Source organism: Odontomachus brunneus, unplaced genomic scaffold, assembly GCF_010583005.1.
Source record: "Odontomachus brunneus isolate Ranch 3 - 2012 unplaced genomic scaffold, Obru_v1 Obru_scaffold_222, whole genome shotgun sequence".
In the NCBI taxonomy this organism is placed as follows: domain Eukaryota; kingdom Metazoa; phylum Arthropoda; class Insecta; order Hymenoptera; family Formicidae; genus Odontomachus; species Odontomachus brunneus.
The window spans coordinates 283,923-305,935 of NW_022639672.1; the positions used below are offsets into that span (position 1 = coordinate 283,923).

The 22,013-nt window shown below is 39.9% G+C and overlaps 3 protein-coding genes across 7 annotated transcripts; 2 read left to right on the forward strand and 1 right to left on the reverse strand.

The window, feature by feature from the left end:
• The first annotated feature begins 2,064 nt into the window (after window positions 1-2,064).
• LOC116852402 (tubulin glycylase 3A-like) lies at window positions 2,065-9,404 on the forward strand. 4 transcript variants are annotated; one of them, XM_032832711.1, is made up of 14 exons: window positions 2,065-2,358; window positions 3,534-3,814; window positions 3,908-4,111; window positions 4,590-4,810; window positions 5,095-5,222; window positions 5,566-5,839; window positions 5,954-6,167; window positions 6,427-6,517; window positions 6,857-7,027; window positions 7,407-7,660; window positions 7,744-7,937; window positions 8,220-8,477; window positions 8,580-8,789; window positions 9,028-9,261. In XM_032832711.1, the coding sequence occupies exons 2-14, from the start codon at window positions 3,658-3,660 to the stop codon at window positions 9,259-9,261; spliced, it is 2,610 nt and encodes an 869-aa protein (XP_032688602.1). In that variant the 5' UTR covers window positions 2,065-2,358; window positions 3,534-3,657. The 4 variants fall into 4 exon arrangements, with proteins under 4 accessions (XP_032688602.1, XP_032688600.1, XP_032688603.1 ...); XM_032832709.1 differs by lacking the exon at window positions 2,065-2,358 and adding an exon at window positions 3,097-3,284; XM_032832712.1 differs by lacking the exon at window positions 2,065-2,358 and having other exon boundaries at window positions 3,658-3,814; window positions 9,028-9,404.
• Window positions 9,405-10,503: 1,099 nt separating this feature from the next.
• Window positions 10,504-15,951, forward strand: LOC116852404 (tubulin glycylase 3A-like). Its single transcript, XM_032832717.1, has 10 exons — window positions 10,504-11,290; window positions 11,364-11,500; window positions 11,565-11,657; window positions 12,908-13,083; window positions 13,151-13,289; window positions 13,371-13,584; window positions 13,773-13,863; window positions 13,946-14,116; window positions 14,188-14,444; window positions 14,510-15,951. The coding sequence occupies exons 1-10, from the start codon at window positions 10,762-10,764 to the stop codon at window positions 14,680-14,682; spliced, it is 1,980 nt and encodes a 659-aa protein (XP_032688608.1). The 5' UTR covers window positions 10,504-10,761; the 3' UTR covers window positions 14,683-15,951.
• Window positions 15,327-21,741, reverse strand: LOC116852403 (UPF0430 protein CG31712-like). 2 transcript variants are annotated; one of them, XM_032832714.1, is made up of 6 exons: window positions 21,221-21,741; window positions 20,448-20,591; window positions 20,188-20,235; window positions 19,613-19,838; window positions 16,662-16,745; window positions 15,327-16,586 (listed from the first exon to the last, which is right to left on the reverse strand). In XM_032832714.1, the coding sequence occupies exons 1-6, from the start codon at window positions 21,361-21,363 to the stop codon at window positions 16,422-16,424; spliced, it is 810 nt and encodes a 269-aa protein (XP_032688605.1). In that variant the 5' UTR covers window positions 21,364-21,741; the 3' UTR covers window positions 15,327-16,421. The 2 variants fall into 2 exon arrangements, with proteins under 2 accessions (XP_032688605.1, XP_032688606.1); XM_032832715.1 differs by lacking the exon at window positions 20,188-20,235 and having other exon boundaries at window positions 21,221-21,740.
• Between the last annotated feature and the right edge of the window lie 272 nt (window positions 21,742-22,013).

A 22,013-nucleotide genomic window follows, 5' to 3' on the forward strand; every position in this document is an offset into this window, starting at 1 on the left:
TGTGTAGATTTACAAGGAGACTATGTTGAAAAATAAAAAACAATTTTCAGAAAAAATGACTTGTATCTTTGTTAGGTCGGAAACTTTTCAGACCACCCTCGTAAACGCGCATTTAATCCTTTTAGCTGGAAACGATTAAAAAAACAACGACATGAATCGGATCGAATGAAAAATGCGCGCCCGAAAACTGTAATTTACATTTTAATTGCGTCAGACTGTCGACATTTTACAGGTATACATCGGGGGGACCGCCGAAGGGAAAGACTGTTAAAAAGCCAAGCTTAAATGAAACGAAAAATCATGGTAACATCAAAATATCGAGAGAATCTCTATAAAATCTCTATAAAAGCTCGCTTTTTTATCATTTCTGATCATTTTGATGTTATCGCAATTTTCTCTTTTTCTTTTGGAAAAAGTCAATTTTAGCTTTCATCGCGAGAAGTGAATTGATCTCAAATATTTGTTATATGGGTCGCCTAAGACCCGAAGACAACTATTGTTCACCCTGAAATTCCTGAGAATATGATAGGAATCGACAAAATATCACATGAGAAATATCGTAAACCTTTTGGAAACTCTCGGTATCATGTGTCTTGTACTGACATTCTCCTCCTTGACACTCCTATTCTTGAAGGATTCCTTTGTAGCCCTCTTTTCCGTCGGCGACACATACTCGTCTGACATTCCTCGGAAATTCTTATCTTTCACTTGTAATCCTAAGTCTACATTTTCCTTTCACGTTTCACCTCTGCTTTCGAACTTTATCGTATTTCAAAGGACATATAAAACTCTCCTCTTCTGGGTCCTATAAACTTAATGGCCACGTGCTTCTGTTATGTCCTTCGCACACTCTTTAATCCTTTACTAATACCTACTTTTCAGTGAAATATTTTCCATTGACGTGGAGAAGCCGTCCATCGTCTTTTTTATTCTGATCTTCCCTTTTTATCATCATTCCGTCTTTATATCGTTATTCCCTCTTTTCTCTCTAAGCTGCTTGAAAATCTTTGCTTTCAATAGACTAATGAATCCTTGTCGTCCCTAAATGGGCTTTTACATGATAATTTCGATTTTCATGACGATAATTTATGTGAAACTCGTCTTTAGGATCAGTTGGCTTTCTCTAGGCATTGTACTTTGAAATTACGTATACATAGTTCCTTTCATCTTTCAGCTAAGGCAACTACAGAAGCTACAATACTTCTTTTTTCGAATGAGTCTTTTATGAAGCAGAAGATGCCAACGAAATGCCACGTTTCCCGCAGCAACGCACAGTTAATTAAGCTAATGAAATCGAGATTAATCGCGAGGAATTGTTGAAGTAATTAATAAATGAAATGTTCGAATGTTTAACGCGATGGAACTATTTATAATTCATGTTAACAGGAAATAATCAGTACTTGTATTGCCATCTGAAGGATATTTATTAATGAAAGGTTCGGAATACTGGCCTAAGGTAAAAGATGTAGGAATGCGATAAATTAAAAAACGTTATATTACCGTAGTGGCAATTGTATAGTAACAATAGCAAGTCAACAATAAAATCCCCAATTTAACGAGATTCGTAACAGATGAAATTTTATTATTTAATAAATAATCTGCTGTTGGTAAATTTTGCGTTCATTCAGCACGAGCTCTATCAGCAAATGGTTAAAAAGAAATCAATAAATCAACTTGCATTGATGCTGCAAACTTTTTTTGAAAAACCAATAAAAACTAGCAATTATGATACATTCAATTAAAAGTTATTATAATGTTATTATGATTGCTTCACAAAACTTCTCAGCGGCAGTTACGAGAGTTTTTAGCGTAATATTCAGTTAGACGAACTCAAGAATGACAGAACAGCTAAATCGCGGGCATAAGACCTTCGAGCATATGGAAATCTTTCTCTGTAAATTAATAACTAAATTTAGTCTTGTCTCAGCGAAGGTATATTTTATTGGGGTTCGTCGTTCACTGCTCACCTCTACGTGACGAAATCTTCGCTACGTGACTAAAAATTCGCTCACATGGAGCCCGTATTTCGCAAACTTCACTCCGCATTGTTTTACGATGCCGTCTGTAAGAGGAAGTAACATGTCAACCACTTAGATCATCCGTCCAATTTTCCGGTACTCCGTGTCCTGTCTCTCTCAAAATTTCAGAGTGTCCTCGAAGATCGTCGCGTGCCGCGTCTCGCGCGTGACCGAGCGCCGAATTCGGCGTCGATTTGCGAACCGACCCGGCCGGCTTCCGAAATAGGCATTGTCGGGGGCGGCGAGATCGCAATCGCTTAGCAATTAGCAATACCAGACCGGGGCGATTCATCAAGCCGCCACCTGCCGCGCGCCTCGCTCCACGAGAGATGCAACCGTGGTAAGTGGGTCAGAGCACACGCAAAAGTCGGACGTAGTCGGTCCGAGCGGCGTGGTCCGATTAACCACGCGATCGCTCCGACTTCCCTAGCCTATATTCGTCGTTGACGTGCGCCAGAGTTGCGCTGCGGGGGTGTGCAGAGGTGCCTGGTACGCTGCTCGTAAGCTCCCGCTCGGCCACCACCTGCACGGCTCACGTGTCCAGGAGCGTTTCGTCCGTCTTTATTGCCCAGGTTAACGCGGCTACGATCTGGTCTCGTGTACGAGCACAGCCGCGACAATTAGAAGATACTCGAGCGAACGTTTGTTCACGAGAGAGAATTGCTTGCCTAAGCTCTACTTTTTCGAGCGAACAGTTAACGAAAAAACTGTTGGAGGTGAAACAATTTTTTTTTACATGAGAAAACTAGGTCGCGAGAAGTTACGGAGTAATCTTCGAAAGATTTGAGTTTTTTTGTAGAAAATTGTTGAAACACATTTGCCGATTCTCTCTCGCAAATTGCGATTTTCACGAAACAATCGGCTCCTTTCCAAAGGCTCGCTGAAGGCGAATAGAGCGATTTCCTTACACGATTCCGTTGATAACGCGGCGGGGTGTCGATACGATCTCGTTTAAATGTTTCCATCACTAGGAGCATCTTAAAACACCCCTGGCACGCGCGCGCACCTGCGAAATGTTAGATTGCACCACCTGACTCGCGTGCCGTTACCTCCGCCTCGTCGTCGTCGTCGTCGTCGTCGTCGTTCAGTCTTGCCTCCACTTCCATCAGAACTTCATCTTCAGTCAAATCCACGCTCTGTTTATGTATTTTCACTCGGTTTCTCGTCAATAGTAATTAGTCTTCGATTAGTTTCGCTCGAATCATCGTCTTCTGAGTGTTCACGAAGGATGTGCCGATCATTGAGCAAGCATCGAGGATTCAACAGGTATCAGAAGTGGCGCAGTGAGTGAGGTCGTGACGACCCGTTGGGTTCTATCGGGAATTAACGTTCTTCGTTCGCTTCTTCGTTCAACGTCGTTGTTTGCGTCCAGTTTCGCTCTCGAGAATCTTATATCGCTCGCTGAACATCAAAGTCGTATTTTTAATGATATAAAATCTAATGCTCTTTAGTAGATTAAGCGTACACGATCGATTAAGTGTATCGTGTAAGTATATTTATGCAAAATATTTTCAGATTAATGTAACGTGACTGCCATTCGCTCGCACTTTCCGCTGAAAGCCACGAAGCGATGAAGAATCCATGAACATCAGTGAGACGCATTCGAGCGGGAAAGTTTCGCGGTTCTCAGCTGCGCTACATGAACGCCAACGATGAATCCTGTTCAAATGTGGAAAGCCCATGTCAGGACAAGAAGGACAAGGGGGAAAGTGTCGAGAACGAGACTGAAAATGCCGAAACAGAGGTGGTGACGAACACCATCGACGTAACGAATCGCGATGACAAGCCCCTCGAAGGTTGGGAGCATTTTTTTTCTCCTGCAATTAAATTACGTGCGCAAACAAATGGAACATCGAGCTAACAAATGTTTCCTTTTGTTTTCTTTAAAGAGGAGCCAGACTGCCCGGAAAATAGAACCGAACCCGAAGAACTGCCACCGACCCTTCACGAACGCTTTTTACGCGTCAAGCAAATCGTGAAGGACGCTATAGCTGCCCATCATACTTTCATGATCTACGGGAAATCGCGAGTCATTCGTGACTGCATGCTAAAGAGAGGCTGGTGCGAGAAATTTTACCGTAGAAACAGCGCTGGTAATTAATCGACTTCTATTAAGGGCTTGCAAAAGTGGTGGATGCATCTTGATTGAACATGACATGTACTAGCATTAACAATAAAGAAAATCCAAGTTGAAATTTTAGCGCCACTCTCGGCCTATTTTCTAACATCTATGTATTCTGAAAGACCAATATACGCATAGAAACTGAAGTCTCTTAGCGGCAGAAAACACAACAAATGTTACTCGTACGTTCTAAGGAAAACCTTTTAGCAAAACTAGTAGGTTAAATAGAATTAAAAAAGGATTGATGTAGGCTTCAGAGTAGGCTAAAGTAGGCGTTAAATAGAATATGAGGCTAAAAGTGGATCAAAATTTCGACTTGGAAATACGCTTAAAAATTCGAGAAATTTTTGCAAGTTCTGAACGATGTACATCTTTTAATTTCGATATGTGGAACGCGAGATTTCTGTACGAAGTGAAGAAGTCCCGAAGAATAACGACAGCTCTTTCAGCCGATCAACATTTCAACGTCGACGCGAGTCCCGTGATATTACTGGCCGGTATCGGCGACTTAAAGGATCAGCAGAACGAACGTCAGTTGATATCGAGGATGCTCACTAATCACACCGTTGATTTTCTGTGGAACACGGGCTCCGACTGGCCCGGCTGGCCCGCGCAAGATAACAAAATCACTGTGTTCAATCGATACTGTCGAGCAGGCTTTACGTCTAAGGTATTGTTGGTGCGCAACAACAATTACGCAACAGTTTGAATTTTCACTCGGGAAATTAATTGGATAACGCGTCAAATAGTTTCTTTCCCTATCAGTTTGAATTAATCACTAATGATTTGCATATCGCCGAAATTAACGGGGAATAATCTGAATGCTGAAAAAGAAACATAGAGATGTTTAGATAAGGGACATAGCTTGATGGAAGTGCGCGTTCTTCGCGAGAGCGTGCCTGTTAGTCGTTAGGGAAGAGTACACTTGCACTCCTTCGAAAATCAATTATTCAGGTGGGTTTGTGCTCGAGCGTCAGACAAATGCACTGGTATTACGAAGCTGGAGTGGCCAATACTCTGTTTCCACGCTGCTACAACATATGCCAAGACGATCAGATGCACGCCTTTATCGAGGACTTTCGGTGAGGAAGCTTCACGATTCATCAAAGCTCATAATATTTCGCGAATGTTCCTAATTAAGGGAACAGTCTATATTAATCTCTTAGAGATTACTGAGAAAGTACAGATAGAGTAGTATACTGAGAAAAAACACTTGCAAATTTGTCGAATATAAAGCTTATGTTTGCAAAACAAAGTTTCTTTCTATGAATAAACTTTATATCCCACAAATAAATTTTCAAATATTTTTTCTTAGTGTATTAGAATTAGTATTTCTATTTACGTGGTCGAAATTGATATAATTAGTACGGATACTCAATGAAATACGCCGACTAATGTAATATATGTAATACAAAATTCCGTTAGACTTACGGGGTGTCTGAGTCTCTTGAAGTGGTTAGTGACGAAGGTCAACGCCGAAGACGAAAATGCCGTGCACTCGCCGACCGGGACGATACCCTTGAAGGCGCTCGACTTCGCGATCAAGAGATGCAACGACTATATCAGCGCTCAGTCACATGAGGATATCGATCAGGAGACCGAGCGTATCTGGTCTCACCAGTGGGACCAATTTGTTGGCTGGTATTATCAGATCGTTCACGGACAAGCTCTCTTCGTTCGCGCCAGTGTACCTTTTAACGTGAGATATCCGCCGGCGAGTCGTAATCTATGCTACCTTATCTTTTCAATTTATTCACGGCGACTGGTCCGTTTGCTCGCGTCATTCGAGAAATCATGTCGTGCTTGCCGACAGAAATACGTGCTGGCCTCGAAGCATATACTAAGAAAGATGAAGAGGCATTGGCCGCAGATCGACATGGACGGCACAATGAACGTATGGATCCTTAAGCCTGGCAACAAGAGTCGGGGACGCGGTATTGTGCTGATGAACAAGCTGGAGGACGTGGTGGCGAAGATCAATCCAACGGGGAAGTCGGACGCGCGATACGTCGTGCAGAAGTATATCGGTAACGAGTTTTTCATGAGATCAAGGAGATTGAAAAGTTTGGCTGAATTCACTTGACAACGAGCGAATCAGACAGAGTTTCTGCTTCTTATGAACCAAAATGCCGTTCTAAGAACCGGAAATTTGGATTCCTTCAACCAAAACGTGCTTGGTTCATTTATTGCTAATTCAATCAAACTTTGTTCTCCGTACAGTTGTTTCGCATACAGGAGAAATTCTCGTCCGTGCTTTAACAGAGAATCCATTTATTTTCCCGTCAGAACGGCCGTTGCTGATTCATAGCACCAAGTTCGACATCAGGCAATGGTTCATCGTCACATGCGCGCAACCTTTGACCCTCTGGATATATAGGTACGCGAGCATTACGGATGCACGACTAACAGATAAGTCACGGCATTTTATAACATCGCTCACGCCAGAACAATTAACGGGCGCAGTAACGTAAGCTCGCCCGTAAGAGATAATGATACCTCCGAAAGTAGGCTAATAATCAATTTTCTTCCGTACCGAGACGTTCAAGCGCGTGACCCTATTACCCGATTGCGGTCGCGCACTCGGATATAAATACCTGAACGATTTCACGATGGGGAAGTGCGCCACCTGCGCTTTAATCGCTCCAATCGTCTGTGTGATAACGCAGTCGAGGAGATCGAAGACCTCGAGGCTCCGTTGATTGATGCCTGTTCACAGGGAGAGCTACCTGCGTTTCTGCTCGCAAAAATTCAGCCTGGACGATTTCCATGAGTCGATCCATCTGTGCAATCACGCGATCCAATGCAAATACAATAACTGCGGCGACAGGGACCCCGCCCTGCCCACGGACAATATGTGGGACGTCACGACATTCAAAGAATTCCTCAAGTATGAAACGTGCCAACGCTGGATATTAAGAAGGAAACAACGAGGTCTTCCTCTTTATTTCCTTTTCAATACCCGCAACTTTCAGCAACTTTCTCTATCGGAATTAAATATATACTGCGAGAAAAATACTGGAAAATTTATTTGTTGAATACAGAGTTCATTTCTGTGAAATGAAATTTATTTTTGTGAGTTCACTTCTCTGCGAAATGAATTCTCATTCTACAAGTAAATTTTCTCAGTTTAACGACGATGAATTTTTCGCATCGACCCGATATTTTGAATATTTCTTGTAAAGAAGGGACTTTTTGTAAATAAAGAAATAAGATTTGGGAAGAAGTTTCAAATAATTTCAAAAATTCTCATGGGGGAAACTCCACAGATCTCAAGGTCACGAAGAAGTATGGGACGAGCTGATCTATCCTGGAATGAAGCAAGGTCTGGTGGGCTCATTGTTGGCTAGTCAGGAAGCCATGGACAGACGGAAGAATAGTTTCGAGCTGTACGGCGCCGACTTTATGGTCATGGAGGACTTCTCAGTGTGGTTAATCGAGATCAACAGTCATCCGGACATGAGTTACTCCACCAGCGTCACCACACGACTATGTCGACAAGTAATGGAGGACACCATCAAAGGTGATCAACGATCAAATCGCAAGTCCGTTTATTCGTGTTCTTATGCGCACGGTTATGACGAAGATCACATTCTTTGTTGGTAGTCGTGGTAGACTTTCGGGAGGATAAGAACGCGGACACGGGACACTTCGAGTTGGCTTACAAGCAACGAATGCCGAGCTGCCACCCGTACCTTGGCGCAGCCTTGTCACTTCAAGGTACTCGCATTACCACATGCGAGAAGAAATCTAACAACAATCTGGATGCCAAAGTCAGTCTGATCGCAAAGTCCCCGTTGGTAAGTTTACCAGACATTACACTGAGGAAAAAGTACTTGAATATTTATTTGAGAAATTTGAAGTTTATTTTCTTTCTCAGAAATATATTTTATTTCACGGAAGTAAACTTTATTTTGCGGAAATCAAGTTTATATGACACAAATGAATTTTCAAGTATCTTTTTCTCAGTGCATGAACTCCTAAAAGACGTCCTGTCTTTTTAGACGTCTTTTAAGAATTGTCCGTGATAAAAAGAAGCGACTCGATGGCATAAATAGTTGATAATAATTGTTTGTTTTCAGACGAAAAAAAAATCGTTGGTGCACTGCAGCATCGGGCCGGTGATCGTCGATTTGATAGAAGAACTGGAGATCCAGCTCGATCAAGAATTGTATTCTTATTACAACTTGGATTCGCCCAAGCTGAGACCGGCGATTCCGGCGACCGCGCCAGCGAAGCCCTCGAAGACGTCGATTTTTGATGAAAAAGTCGAGACCGTCACGAGAAGCACCTCGGTTAGCACGTCTGTCAGTAAAATGAAGTCACCTACTAACGTCCAGGTGATTTAATTATTAGAATTCGACGAGAAGAACGTTTCTACATTTACGAGCGTGAAATCTGCGATTATTCGAATATAACGTGTCTTCCGTCGCACTTTATAGAGCAATCTGATAAAAGTCAACTCGAGCAACGGGAAAAGCTCGTCGCATAAGCCTACGCGAAAGTTGCGCACATTTACGGGAACGGTAAACGGCAAAGTAGAGACGACTCCGATGAGGCAGACGTTGATCTCGAAGATCATGGCGCTTCAGCAACAATCGACGAGCATGGCGCCCAAATCTGAGAAACCGACGAGGAAAACCGAGGAGAAGGTTTATCTACCACACTAAAAAAAAAGATATTTGAACATTTATTTGTGGGCTAAAAGTTTATTTCACACAAGTGAGCCTCGTCTCCCAGAAACAAACTTTATTTCACAGAAATAAACTTCATATCTCATCAGTAAATGTTCAGGTATTATTTTCTCAGTATACGAAAATTATACGTAATGATCGCGTTTCTCGATCAATTGATACTCAATACCTTCCTTTCTATCGTTTGTGCCGATAGATCGTCAAGACCGCGATGCGCGATGCCATGAAGAAGTACAAGAGAAACGTGACGATCCCAGCGAAAGTACAGGCGCAGCCGTCCCTATTCGTGCCGAAAACTAAACTCACATCCACGTCGACGAGCGAGAGCAAGACTCGTAGCTTCCCGAAGAAGCAGACGCACCGTAAGAAGAGCAAAATTCTAACGGACATCACTGACATGTACGCCGTCGGTTTGAGCCTGACCAAGTAGTTCAAGAAAGAGAAAAATTTAAAAAAATCTTATCGAATGCACTCGTTACCCGTTATTCTTCTCATTGCTGTTGAACAATTCTCCAATTCTATCTACAAGTGATATATGTATACAATGAATAAATGTTGCGATTATACCATTAGCGATATATGGTTTTACTCCTCCGTCAGAACGAGAGACTCGCGGTGCAAATGGAAAGATGTTGTCAGGCTTGTTCGTTTTTCAGTTAGACTAGTGATGTATAAGAATCTTGTTCCTTTTGCTTTCAACGTTGAACTGTACACTTGTTTCACTCTAAGGCCACAATATTCGTTTAATTTTAACTATCGGTTAAATTCCAATAGTGATTGGTTAATTCTGATTAACTCTTCTTAATGTCAAATGCGATTGTCAAGTTCAATGGAATAACCAGCCAGTTAAGTTAACTGGAGGTTGTGAAACTGGACCTAACACCGAAAAGTGCAAGTTCAGCTGAAGGGAACAGACGTATCGAAACAGAAGAAAGTCCGAATGTGTCAAAAGAAATAATTCGCTTCGCGGTCCCTTCCTGACAATTCGAATTCGCGCCGCTATTAAATTTTCCATTTACGAATATCGGAATGTATCGACAAATCGGTAGAAATCATCCCAACGTCGATACGTTTAATTGCAAAACCGATCACGTCGCGAGGAAAAAGGAACGCGTGACGAGAAATAAAGGTTTGCTGAAAAACGTCGAGAAAGTCATCGAAGAGATCAACGGAAGCCATGATATAAAGATCTTATCGAAATTATCGTCGGCTCTCTTTTCGGCGAATCGACCCAAGCAGCCGACTCTGAATCTCGAAGTAGAAAAGCATAAAGAACGTCGAAACGAATCCTCCGCAATCATTTCGCATCAAGGATCCAAAATACGAAACTATCCAGAGGCTGGTGTTCGAAAATTCAGCAGTGGAAAAGTATTTGGACGAGTCCATGAATAAGACATTGAAGAAATGCAGAAATTACAATTGACGAATGGGAAAAATCGCGAGAGAGAATAAACAAGAAAGAAAACAAAAAGAAAGAAAATTCGCACGCGAGAGTATAGGGACGTCTACATTGGAAGTAAATAGCAAGAAGTAGGTAGTAAGAATAAGAAATTGACCAACCACAGTCGAATGTGAGAAGAATAATCAACTATAATTGGTCAATTTCTTATTCTTACTTCCTACTTCTTACTGCTTACTTCCAATGTAGACGTCCCTTAATCGTACATTTTCGGCCGTGACTAAGGATTCACGCGGTAGACTATGAATGTAGGTTATCGATTCACGTGACAATCGATAAGGGTAAAGCGAATGTGCAGTGAATTGTCGCTTTCTAAATTGTCAGACCGATGGAGAAAAATTTTCAAGAGTATCCGCGCGAATAAAGAGAGAAATACACGACACCTAAACTAAAAAATTGTGAAATTAAGTGGAAAATAATGTATCGCGACGATAACAATAATCTGGTGTGTTGTGCTGACAATAAATCCAAATGGCGGATAACCGTAATTTCCAAAAACTATACAATCAGGAAACATTTAAAGAACTGGCAGGTTCGCATCGATCTACTATTGATTCATTTAATTTCTCTTATTTTGCTGTTATCTTATTGATCGCTTTAAAACTACAGATCTCCCCGAGAAACGACTTGAACAAAGATCTGCGAGCGACTGTAACGGCTGCGAAATTGAAAACTAATTCACAATATGTGCTTGAGAAAGTAGAAACCGCGAATGTCGGGATCTCTTGCAATCGCGAAGACCTAGACGAATTGTTGGAAGTGCAGAAGGACGAAGTCGATCGTAACGGGAACACAGCATTAAAGAAGTACTTAGAGTTGATAATGGACGCAGAGATCAGGATCAATTGTCTGCTGAAGATCCTGACGAAAGCCATAAGCGAGCACAAATGTTACGTAATTCACGGCACGTTTCCGACTCTGAGAAGACCGTTGGCGAATAGAGGCTGGATCGAGAAAAGAGCGATTAGGAAAATGATCTCGACTTCCGACATGTACGCAGGTTGTATTTGAACGCGCATATCCAGCGGTAATCCATTGGTCGATCTTAACCAGTTTTAATGTTTCTCTCGTAGATGGCACAGAGCAGATCGAAAAATTGCTACGCACTCCCGCTGATTTGATATGGTATACAAATAGGAAGCTGCCTATTATCAGAGCGGACGAGAGAACGATCGTTAATAAATTTGCCGGGAGTTATTTCACGTCCAAGGTAATCTAACCTAATGAAAGTACATGCTGCGATGCACGAGATGTACAATTAGTGTATTATCCAGGTCGACATGTGTAACAATTTGGAGAACGCGTGTTGGTTTCACGAAGATGGCGTGTCTTGCATACACTTCCCTCGATGCTACAATGTCTGTCAGGTGCGAATGACAAAGCGTTCCAATTATTACGCTATATGTATGGTATTTCCACACGGTTTGACTTTTATACTCGAGATCTCTCAAGTTTATTTTAAGATGTTACCAAGGCCGTTTCATCGGCTATAAAACATCTTGAGATAAACTTGTAAGATCTCCCAAGACTTCTCGCCGCGGAACTCTTGATCGATGACGTCAGAAACAAGGAAACGCATGCCTAACATTTCTACGAAATACGCTGAAATTAAAGGGTGTGTCCATAAAGTGATCGATCGCGAGCACATTTGTAAAATATTCCGCAAACTTTCCTTTTGTTCGAACAATCGGTAAATAACCGTAAAATTAATGTAACATCCACTTTACTTTTTAGCTTAACTTTTCTCGTCGATCATCGATTTTATCACGTTAATTTTAAGGCTATTTATTGATTGTTAAAGTAAAATGGAAGTCTTCGGAATATTTTGCAAATATGCTCAATTAATCACAAGTGTCATTTTATGGACATAATTTTTATTTCGACGTATTCTCCGCAGGAATTTTGAACATACATTTTCTCGCTCTTCTGATGTTAATCAAGATGGCCGCGACAAAAAAGAACATAGAAATCTTATAAATATAAGATATGTATACTGCTATATATACAGGGTGTCTCACATTCTTCTTCGGGCATTTTGTGGGAACAGGTTGTGTAGAACAGGTTGAACATAAAAGTCCTATACCGTTTTGCGATATTCGCAATAATTATCGAGATATTAATTGTAGAAAACTTGTAAATGATCATACAGAATATAGTAAATGAGTTATAATAGCGACGACTGCCGTCGTGTATTTATACTTTAGGTCAAATTGAACAAAAAAGTCCTCTACCATTTTGCAAATAATCACATAGATTTTTAATTATTAATTAAAGAAGATAAGTGCATTATCACGCAAAATCGTGTAATAATCTTCTTTAATTAATAATTAAAAATCTATGTGATTATTTGAAAAATAGTAGAGGACTTTTTTGTTCAATTTGACCTAAAATATAAGTAAACGACGGCAGTTGTCGCTACTGTAACTTATTTACCATATTCTGCATTATCATTTACAAGTTTTCTACAATTAATATCTCGATAATTATTGCGAATATCGCAAAACGGTATAGGACTCTTACGTTCACCTCAACCTGTTCTACGTTTCCACAAAATGCTCGGAGGAGAGTGTGAGACACTATATATATATATGTTATCCGTGTATGTAATCTTTGACAGCCGGCGCAAGTGGAGGAGTTTATACAAGATTATTACATCACCGCGTGTTTGGGGATTCTCAAATGGTTTTTGTTGTTCGCCAGCCTGATAGGATCAAAAGACACTTGCTCTCCGAACGGAACGATTCCCGTAAACGCGATTTCGTTCGCCCTAGATCGTTGCGCAGAATATATAAGGTTGCAAAGTATATTCGCGTGCTGTGTGTCCCGAAAGATAATGCACCGTACAAAATATCTTTCACAGCATCCAAATGCACGAGGACATAGATCGCAAAGAGCACGTACGCGTGTCTGTCGCTGCCTGGCATCAATTTTTAGATTGGTTTGACAAAATAATAAACAAGCACGCTTTGTTGGAAAAAAGCGACGAAGTCGACACGAAGGTACGTGCTACGGCCAAACACTCAAAATCGGCCCGTTTGCGATTTGGCCGAGTAAAAAGAGAGATATGTTGGAATTTACAGGAGCTTGTAATACTGTCGCGCGATATGGTGAGAGCAATGACGAAATATCGAGCGCAAAGTAGATACGACGGCGTGCGCAATATCTGGATTTTGAAACCAGGTGACAATAGTTTGGGACGTGGAATCGTATTGAAGAATTCTCTGATCGATATACTTGCCAAGGTCAATCAAGCGACGAAGGAGAACACTCAGTACGTCATACAGAAATATATAGGTATGCATCGGCTGAATGTTCAGCGTTTTTGAATGCGCAAAATGTAAAATAGAGAAGTACTGAGTATATTAAGGTAATTAAGGCAATTAAGTAACATTCTCTAAGCAAGAAAATTTCCTCTACTTTATTACTTCCAATGCCCTTGAGAAAAAGAAACTTTTACATTGCATGCGATTGCAATTTTTCAGAGCGCCCGTTGCTTGTTCATAAGACGAAGATAGACATCAGGCAGTGGTTCTTGATAACAAACATGCAACCTCTCGTCGTGTGGATGTACAAGTATGGCATTTGCAGTTCGGTCAACGTGGCATTTATGCCTCTCAAGGATCTTCGATAATCGCTTTCGCTTTTTTCCGATCAGAGACGTCTTGATACGATTCGCGTCGAGAGACTTCAATCTCAGCGATTTTCACGAGTCCATCCACTTGTGCAATACAACCGTGCAGCTGAAGTATCGCAAATTACCTAGACGCAGTTCCGATGTACCTGAGGAGCTTCATTGGAATCTTCAGAACTTCAAAGATTATCTTCAGTGCTTGTCTCTTTGATTTTCTCTCGCATATTGCATTAAGCTACGATCGATCGGTCAACTTGTTGGTTTAGATCGCGTGATCAAGAGCTGGCTTGGGAGAGCACTATCAAGCCGGGGATAAAGCAAAATTTGATAGGCGCGCTTCTGGCGTCTCAAGATAACATGGTGAATCGTAAAAACAGTTTCCAGCTGTACGGCGCTGATTTCCTAGTGGCGGATGACTTTTCCGTGTGGTTGCTGGAGATAAATACAAGTCCGCGATTGCATCCGCCGAGCAGTCAGGTCACCGCAAAACTCTACCCGGAAGTGATAGAGGACGCGATGAAAGGTACGTCACGCGATATCAAGACAATATTGAAGTGTTGTATAAAATCTGACTGTAGTGATCTTCAGTGGTTTTAGATCGCCGTAAAAATAAAACAGCGCCTCACGGAAGATTCGAGTGTATTTACAAACAACGTAATCCGCTGTGTAGCGTTAAGGTCATGGGACAAGGCGCGAGTCTTGGTATTCGTGGCAAAGGTTTATACGCCACCCCGAAATCACCGCCAAGATCGCAGTTTTAACGTAGCCGCATATCGTGGCCGAAAATCGCGTCTCCGAAATCTCATTTCGTAAAGAATCGCTTCAATTTCAGTCTAGTAACGGATCATTCGTCCAATCGTGATGAGAGCAATTTCGTATTAGCATACATACGATTTTACATCTAATATCATGCCAGTTTAAGAGAGGATCTAAACGAAAGATTTAACATTAGACAAATATGAAACGAATATTTCTTTTTTCTTTTTTCAAATAAAAGCAGTTTTTGTCCGACATGCACGTCATCATGATTCTCTTCAATATCTTCTGTATATTGGTAAACTTTCGGAATTTTAACATTTTCGTCTCTACACATAACCGTTATCGTCAGAAAATATATCCCGATCAAAATTCAAAATAAGGTCCATTCTTGAATCATTCATTGCGTTCTTGTGTGGATAATTTAATCATAGTTCTATCTGTAAGTCAAAGTATATGAACTGTTCATAGAGAATCTTTCGGAATTAACTCTTTTGCTCGACTTGTTCTGATTTACAAAACTCAATGCAATTGTTGTACGAGTACATTCATGCTCCTTTTTTTTTTACCAAACGTCGCGCGACGTAGAAGAATTAATCATAAGATTTATTAAAAACTTGTTTATTTTACAAGTAACAATGCATAAGTATACAATTTCACATAAACTGAAATTTTCTTTTTCACAAAAAACAATATGTGTACATATGGTTATAGTATGTCTACATATAGGATGATGCCATACCCTCATTCATACGTTATTTACGTATAAATTTCTCTACTCTTTCATAATTATTCCTATAGCTATATATTCTCTGTTTCTTTTGTGTTTTACTTTTGATTTAAAAAATGCTATCACCATCGTTATTATTTGGCAGAATACATTCTGCATCAGTATTTCGCATTAGATTCTAAAAATGTGATTATGTATGTAATGAAACGATGCCATTGTAAGATGTTCGGCAATTAACATTGCCATAAAAATTTGCCACTTCACTATTAAAATAGTGTTAGATTTTACAGATGGCCGTACACACCAACCTTGGAAAAAGGAAACAATCGTCGTGTATCGTATTCAGCGCTCAATGTAAAGTTATATTCAGTCAATCTAACGACTCGACATTAGAAGTTATATTCTATTATCAATGAATTTTCATGTATAACGTAATTAATTACAAGTGATTTATCACTCACTGAAACAAAATCATTATGCCCTTTGTACATTAAGATAATATAAGACCTACAATATACAGATTGCATATGTGTCGTAAAACACATTCAAGTAGAATACACTCACATTAGACAGAACAAATAAATCGATTAGAAACTTTAAATTTCACGTGTCGAAGCTAATTGACTATACACTAAAATAAAAAGACAGTCATACTCGCATACTAAGATATACATACTAAATATTTTATATTTGTTCGTTCTGATATGAGTGTAATCTCGCGCAAAGTGAAATTCCATTTGCATTTGTGTTGAAATCTCACGAGAAGAGAATTGGTCACTCGACTCGAACGCGTCCATCATCGGCTTACGATTAAACGAAATACAATGTCGCCTTTTGCGATTTCGACAGCCGTTCTGAATACATTAAGGTGAGCTTTGGATCTTACGTTACTGTACTCGCTTATGCACCTACATGTGTACCGTTTTCGGCGGATGTTATTATGGATCATGTATGAAAGCTAACAAGATTGTGTACATATATATCACATATAAAACTGCACGAAATAATACGGACTCACGTAGCTGACTTTAGCGTAAAGCATAATTTAGGCCTTGAGTTGTTCTTGCCTAGGATCTTCTTCTGCTCTTCCTTGGCACGTTTCTCGTGCTCTTTCCTCATTCTCTGCCTCTCTTCCTCCATTAATCGTTGTTCTTCGACCATAGCCAATCTCTCTTCAGCCTGATTTTACGTATGTATGAGTAATACGTCTCATAATCCTCATTTCAGCATACTTGCAGCATACGGTCGACTTACCAATTTCTTCTGAGCCTCCTCAATCTTTCTGTTGTTCTCCTCCATAATCCTCTCTAGTTCCTCACGCTTCTTCCGCTCTTCCTCCTACAATGACAATGGAATATGTTTACACGAAGTAATGATGTTGTTGATCACCAGCTGTTGTTACATCGCTCATATTCGAAATCATAGTGCCGCTATGTCAACAGCCTAGTGTTACACATCCTAAGAACCTTTTTTGTGGAAAAGTTCGGGATCGATGAAATTTTTTAAGGTTGGATTTCAAAGAAAAGAAATGGCTTATCGAAAAAGAAAGAAAAGAAGAAAGAGAAAGAAAGGGAAAGAGAGAGAGAGAGAGAGAGAGAGAGAGAGAGAGAGAAAAAAAAGATAGAGGACACGTATATATAAACACAGTTCCTTCATTTGTGTCAAATGTGTTCCTCTTAGATGCCAGCAAACGCTGTTTTTTCTCAGACTCCCCCAGAGATGGAAACACGATGACTGAGAGAATATCACTTGAGTAAAAAAAAAAAAAAAGAAAAACAGAATGTCTTATAACTTCGTAAGAATCCAATGTGCATGCAAGGAATGTACACAAAATCGCAATTTACTTTTCATAAACGCGATAAGTGCATGATAAAGGCTAGATGCGATAAGTGTGTCGTATATTCTAGCGATAATAGTATTTGTAATCATTTGTCTGTGGTGTCTGTAAATGAGTTTTCTACATGTGTGTCGTTGGAGTCTGTAGATCATAATTCAGAAATTGATACCCTAAGGTACATTTATGAATGGGTGTTGCCATCCGCCCGACCTGTCGACAAAATTCGTTGTGTCCCATGGTAATATTTTAGCGAGTCTAAAATGAATCCTAGTATGGTCTTTCCGGTATACAAAGTGTTGAAACAAATAACATGATAATAATAATATTTGGTATAAAAAATGAATTATGAATAGATAAATTGGATAATACCTGAATGAAGCTCATACGCCAGCACGTAGGGGATGCCTTCTTCATCGATCACTCAGCAGTGAGTAAAAAACCGGCATCTTCTGTTGGTAGTCAGTAAGGAAGGTTGACCTATATATCGCTAGGTCGTGCTTTGTCGCTAAGGGATTCTAATTCTGCCCCCTCAAGGTTTCTACATTCTCCCTTTTTCTAACAAATTCCTTTTCCCAAACTTGTAGATATATTCAGTGCAAACTTAATGTGCAAAGCAATGAGAGTAACTTCTTTCTGATCGACTTGTAATCGAGGTTGCTGTACACCCGATAAAAACAAGTTGATTTTCTAAAGAAGTGAAAGTAAATAATTGTGCGTAGACACAAAAGAACATCTTACAGCAAGTAAAACTCTAGTCAACCACAGGAAACAAAAGGGGAACGATCGTTTCCGATTCGAAAACAGATCGATTGGGTTTCCGGCGCGCAAATTAAAGTTTACGGTTCTTTTCCACGGTAATTAATGTATTTCCGCATAAGAATTGCCAGGCAAGCACGAAAATTAAAGTTGAGGAGTGAAACGATATACCGTTAAATCAATTGCGAATCGTTGCAATGTTAAATAATGTGGAAAATTTAGGAGACAATACTTATGTTTCATCTATGTATGTATATGGAGAGAAAAATACGCAGAAAAAGCTACGCTTAGGAGTATTCTTTGCCATAAGCAAGTATATATGCAAAATAATGTCAGTACAAAAGTAAATTAAATCATATCAACGGTAAAATCGTAATACATACATTTTTGTATGCCGTAACAAAGTAATCATGCGAAAATATTCGAGAAAGTCCAATAATATCTTTCCGTAGCGGATCCTGATCCTTTATCTGCAGTACTCGACATATGTATTTTTTAAATAATTTCGTTAATATTATCGCTACACCGACTGACAGTAAGTAACTGTTCAGGGAAAAATATGACTTTCCTATGGTTTTATACAAAAATAACTTTATTTCAGACTCAAGAATGATAAACTCGAACTCGTTCGATAAATTACAAAGTTTGGGGGATCGTTATCACTTTAATCAACGATACTTTCTCTACTACTCTCTTAAAATGTCTGCATGATGTGATTACGTGGATAGCCACATGTACGCGGACATTTTTTTTTCTTTTTAAACTAGACTGATAGGTTTGTAGGTTTGCCTGACCAGCATGCACAACAATCACAGAAACTGTGAGCAAAAACTGCCGATTCAAGGGAATCGGGGCAGTTTGAGCGCGATTTTCGAGATTGTTGATACAAACGTCAATCCAGATATTATGTGATGAAAAAGGTTATAATGTTGTACAGATATATAAATATATATATATACATGGTACAAATATTTTGATCATAAATAACCGATACATGCGCCTAATGATAGTAGAATCTCTTTTATAACGCAAAAAGTTCAGCTTCTCAACAATGTGACCACGGTGGATGCTGAGAAGCCGAAGCAGTGTGGTTATTCCCGCTCAATTATTCTGTCGCGGTATAATCACGAACCACAATGCTTCAAGCCCAAACGCTGTGATCGCGAGACATTGGACTGATAAAATTGCCCACACAGTTCAATAGTAAAATCTCTCAAAGAGGAAGATAGGCCCGTACAATTTGTAAATCCTGTGTAGTTGTGGTTTTGTAACACAAGATTTAAAAGATCAGGAGAAAGATCTACAAATTGCACGCGGTCTGGCTTAACGACTACTGCCAAAGCCTCAACTGTATTTGTTTTTTGGACGTTTTCTACTATTTGTTCATCAGAAATGTCGACTTGATGTTCTCGAAGTCGTATATTGCAGCTCACTTGAAATTTATTGTCTACGACCTGAATAACATTAGCTAAGCTCACTTCTCGCGAAAATACATTCTATGTCTCGATTTTCGATAATACAAGTCACTAAGAGAGTACTAGATTTGCTTTTCCTGTTGATCGTAACAGCGCTTGGGCTATCACTGGCCAATGTTTCTTTGGATAGATCTTACCTCTCTTCGTTTCTCCTCCTCACGTAGTTTTGCTTGTCTCCACTCCATTTCCTCCATCATTTGACGCTCCATGGCCCTTTTCGCCTCCTCCACCCGCCTCTGCACCTCGGCCTCAATCTCTTCCTTACGTTTCTCAAGCTCCTCTTCCACCCTCTTTTGCACAAGCTCTTCTATTCGTTTGGCCGCTTCTTCTTCTACCATCTTCTGTTCCACCTCACGCTGACGTCTGCAGACAGATAAGCAGCAATCTTCTTCCAGCACCACTCTAGAACTATTTCTTTTCTTTCTTACAGAATTGTGTTTAATAGCATGCTAAGTTTTCAATTGAACTTTAAGTGTTATAACTCTTTTTCAAAGTCCACTGATGTAATTGGTCAATAATTATAATATTATATGAATAGATATTGTATATTTATCAAGTGTGAGGTTGAACAGGATGTTACTTAGAAATTGTCGTTGCTTTCGCGTAATGCTGAAGCTAAAAGTGTTCTTTTTTGTTTTTCAGGAAACAACACGATAAATCGATAAACGTTAGATAGATAAACCACCACCATGAAGTAACTACACATTCTTACCCAATTGTGCTCGTGGTGAAGATTTTGTTCATTAATTCTTTCTTTTTCCTGACAACACAATTATAAAAAATAGCGTATAACAAGGAATTTAGGATATAAAATAACTGCAAATGTTCCACTTGATATGCAACAAAATAAGGCTGGGAAATTACAATGGTACAACAATGAAACAGTATCAACAAGAAATAAGCATAGCATTTTCCAATCCTAATACAGCTTATCAAGAGGAACATTTCTCATATTTTACCATTACTGCTTACCTTTGCCGCTCCATTTCTGCTAGTCTCTCTACCTCGTCCATCTTTCGATCCCTGTCCCTGTACGAACGTTTCTTATGACTGACAATATGCACATCATCCGATACATCTGAGCCACTACTAGATGATGCAGAATGGGATCGCTTTCTAAATCAATAACCAAGTACAACCAATGTTAATTCTAATGAATGCACATATTAATTGTGTTCTATTCTGAAGGACTTTAAACTTAGGTCTGTTCTTTGTAGTTGAATCAGTACACACTTTAGTAAGTTAAAAAGAAATAGGTATTTAACTGTGATTTGGTACAAAAAAGAGAGAAAACTAGCGCAAGCTAATGCAGCCAGTTGAGCTGGAGTACACTGATTCAATAAGTTAGAGCGAAACAAATGGTCTGTTCCTTGAACTGGCTGCACTAGCTTACACTAGTCTTATCTTTCTCTTTTTTACACCAAGTCACAGCTATATATTTATTTCTTTCAAAGGAAATTAAAAAAAAGAATAGACCTAATCTCTCTGTTATGTAGGAACTCATATAAAGCAAGTGCTAGCACAAATGGATATAAGCGAAATGAGACATATGTATAGAGTCGAGAAGTCACTGCATAGCAACAAGATACGTGGTATGATTCGTAAGTTTAGAATTTTATTTCTATTGTTGACAGGAACGAGTTAATACTCGGAACACGACAAAATGGCCGAACGTACATCGAATGTAAATAGGATTTTGCGAACAAGCGAGAAAGTAGCAGTGAAGAATCGTTTGGAGGACGTACCTGGATTTGGAGCTGCGTTCCTTGGGTTTGTCTGAATATTTGTTGTTGGAATGCTTTTCGCGCGATTTTGATCGTTTACGAGAATGTTTGCTCTTGTGTCGCCGTCTGTTCGGTGATTTCGTCCTCGATCGCGAGCGGCCCATCCTGCTGAGCTTAACCGTTTTCTCACTGGGCTCAATTGCGACTTACGAAGAAGCACACGTTCGTGTTAAACAGGAGTCCGATTGGATACTCCCCTTGAATGATTTAAAGCACTGAAGCGATTACTGTTTTTTACGCCCACACTACGTCGACGATTCTTTTATGCCATTGAGCCGACGGCCATCTTTAAATTCTGCCTTGAAAATGTTCGTGCGCTGTCGTGTAGTTGCACCGACTAAAGGTGAGTTCGGGAAGCTCGCTATTAGCTCTATTCAGCACTAAAATATCTTTGTTGTACATCTAAGGAACAATAAAGATAGAAGAACGCGGTAGCGTTAGTAGCGTGCTCTCCGAACGCATCCTAAGTGTACTGTCTGCACTTACAACGAGGAACGTGCAGATTGGAAATTAGGGACTTAAGTCTTATGCACAATGGCTTGGTTTACATCGTGCACTTGATACGCGTACTAAATAGTAACTTTCTATTAGATAATCTTAATATCGACGATATATATAAACAACGGTATATTAAGCTGATATAATACTCATCAACAAATCGTAATGCATCGCTGTTGATATGCATTGTCGATATTAAGATTTTCTAATAGAAAGTTACTATTTAGTATATGTATCAAGTGCAGATGTAAACCAG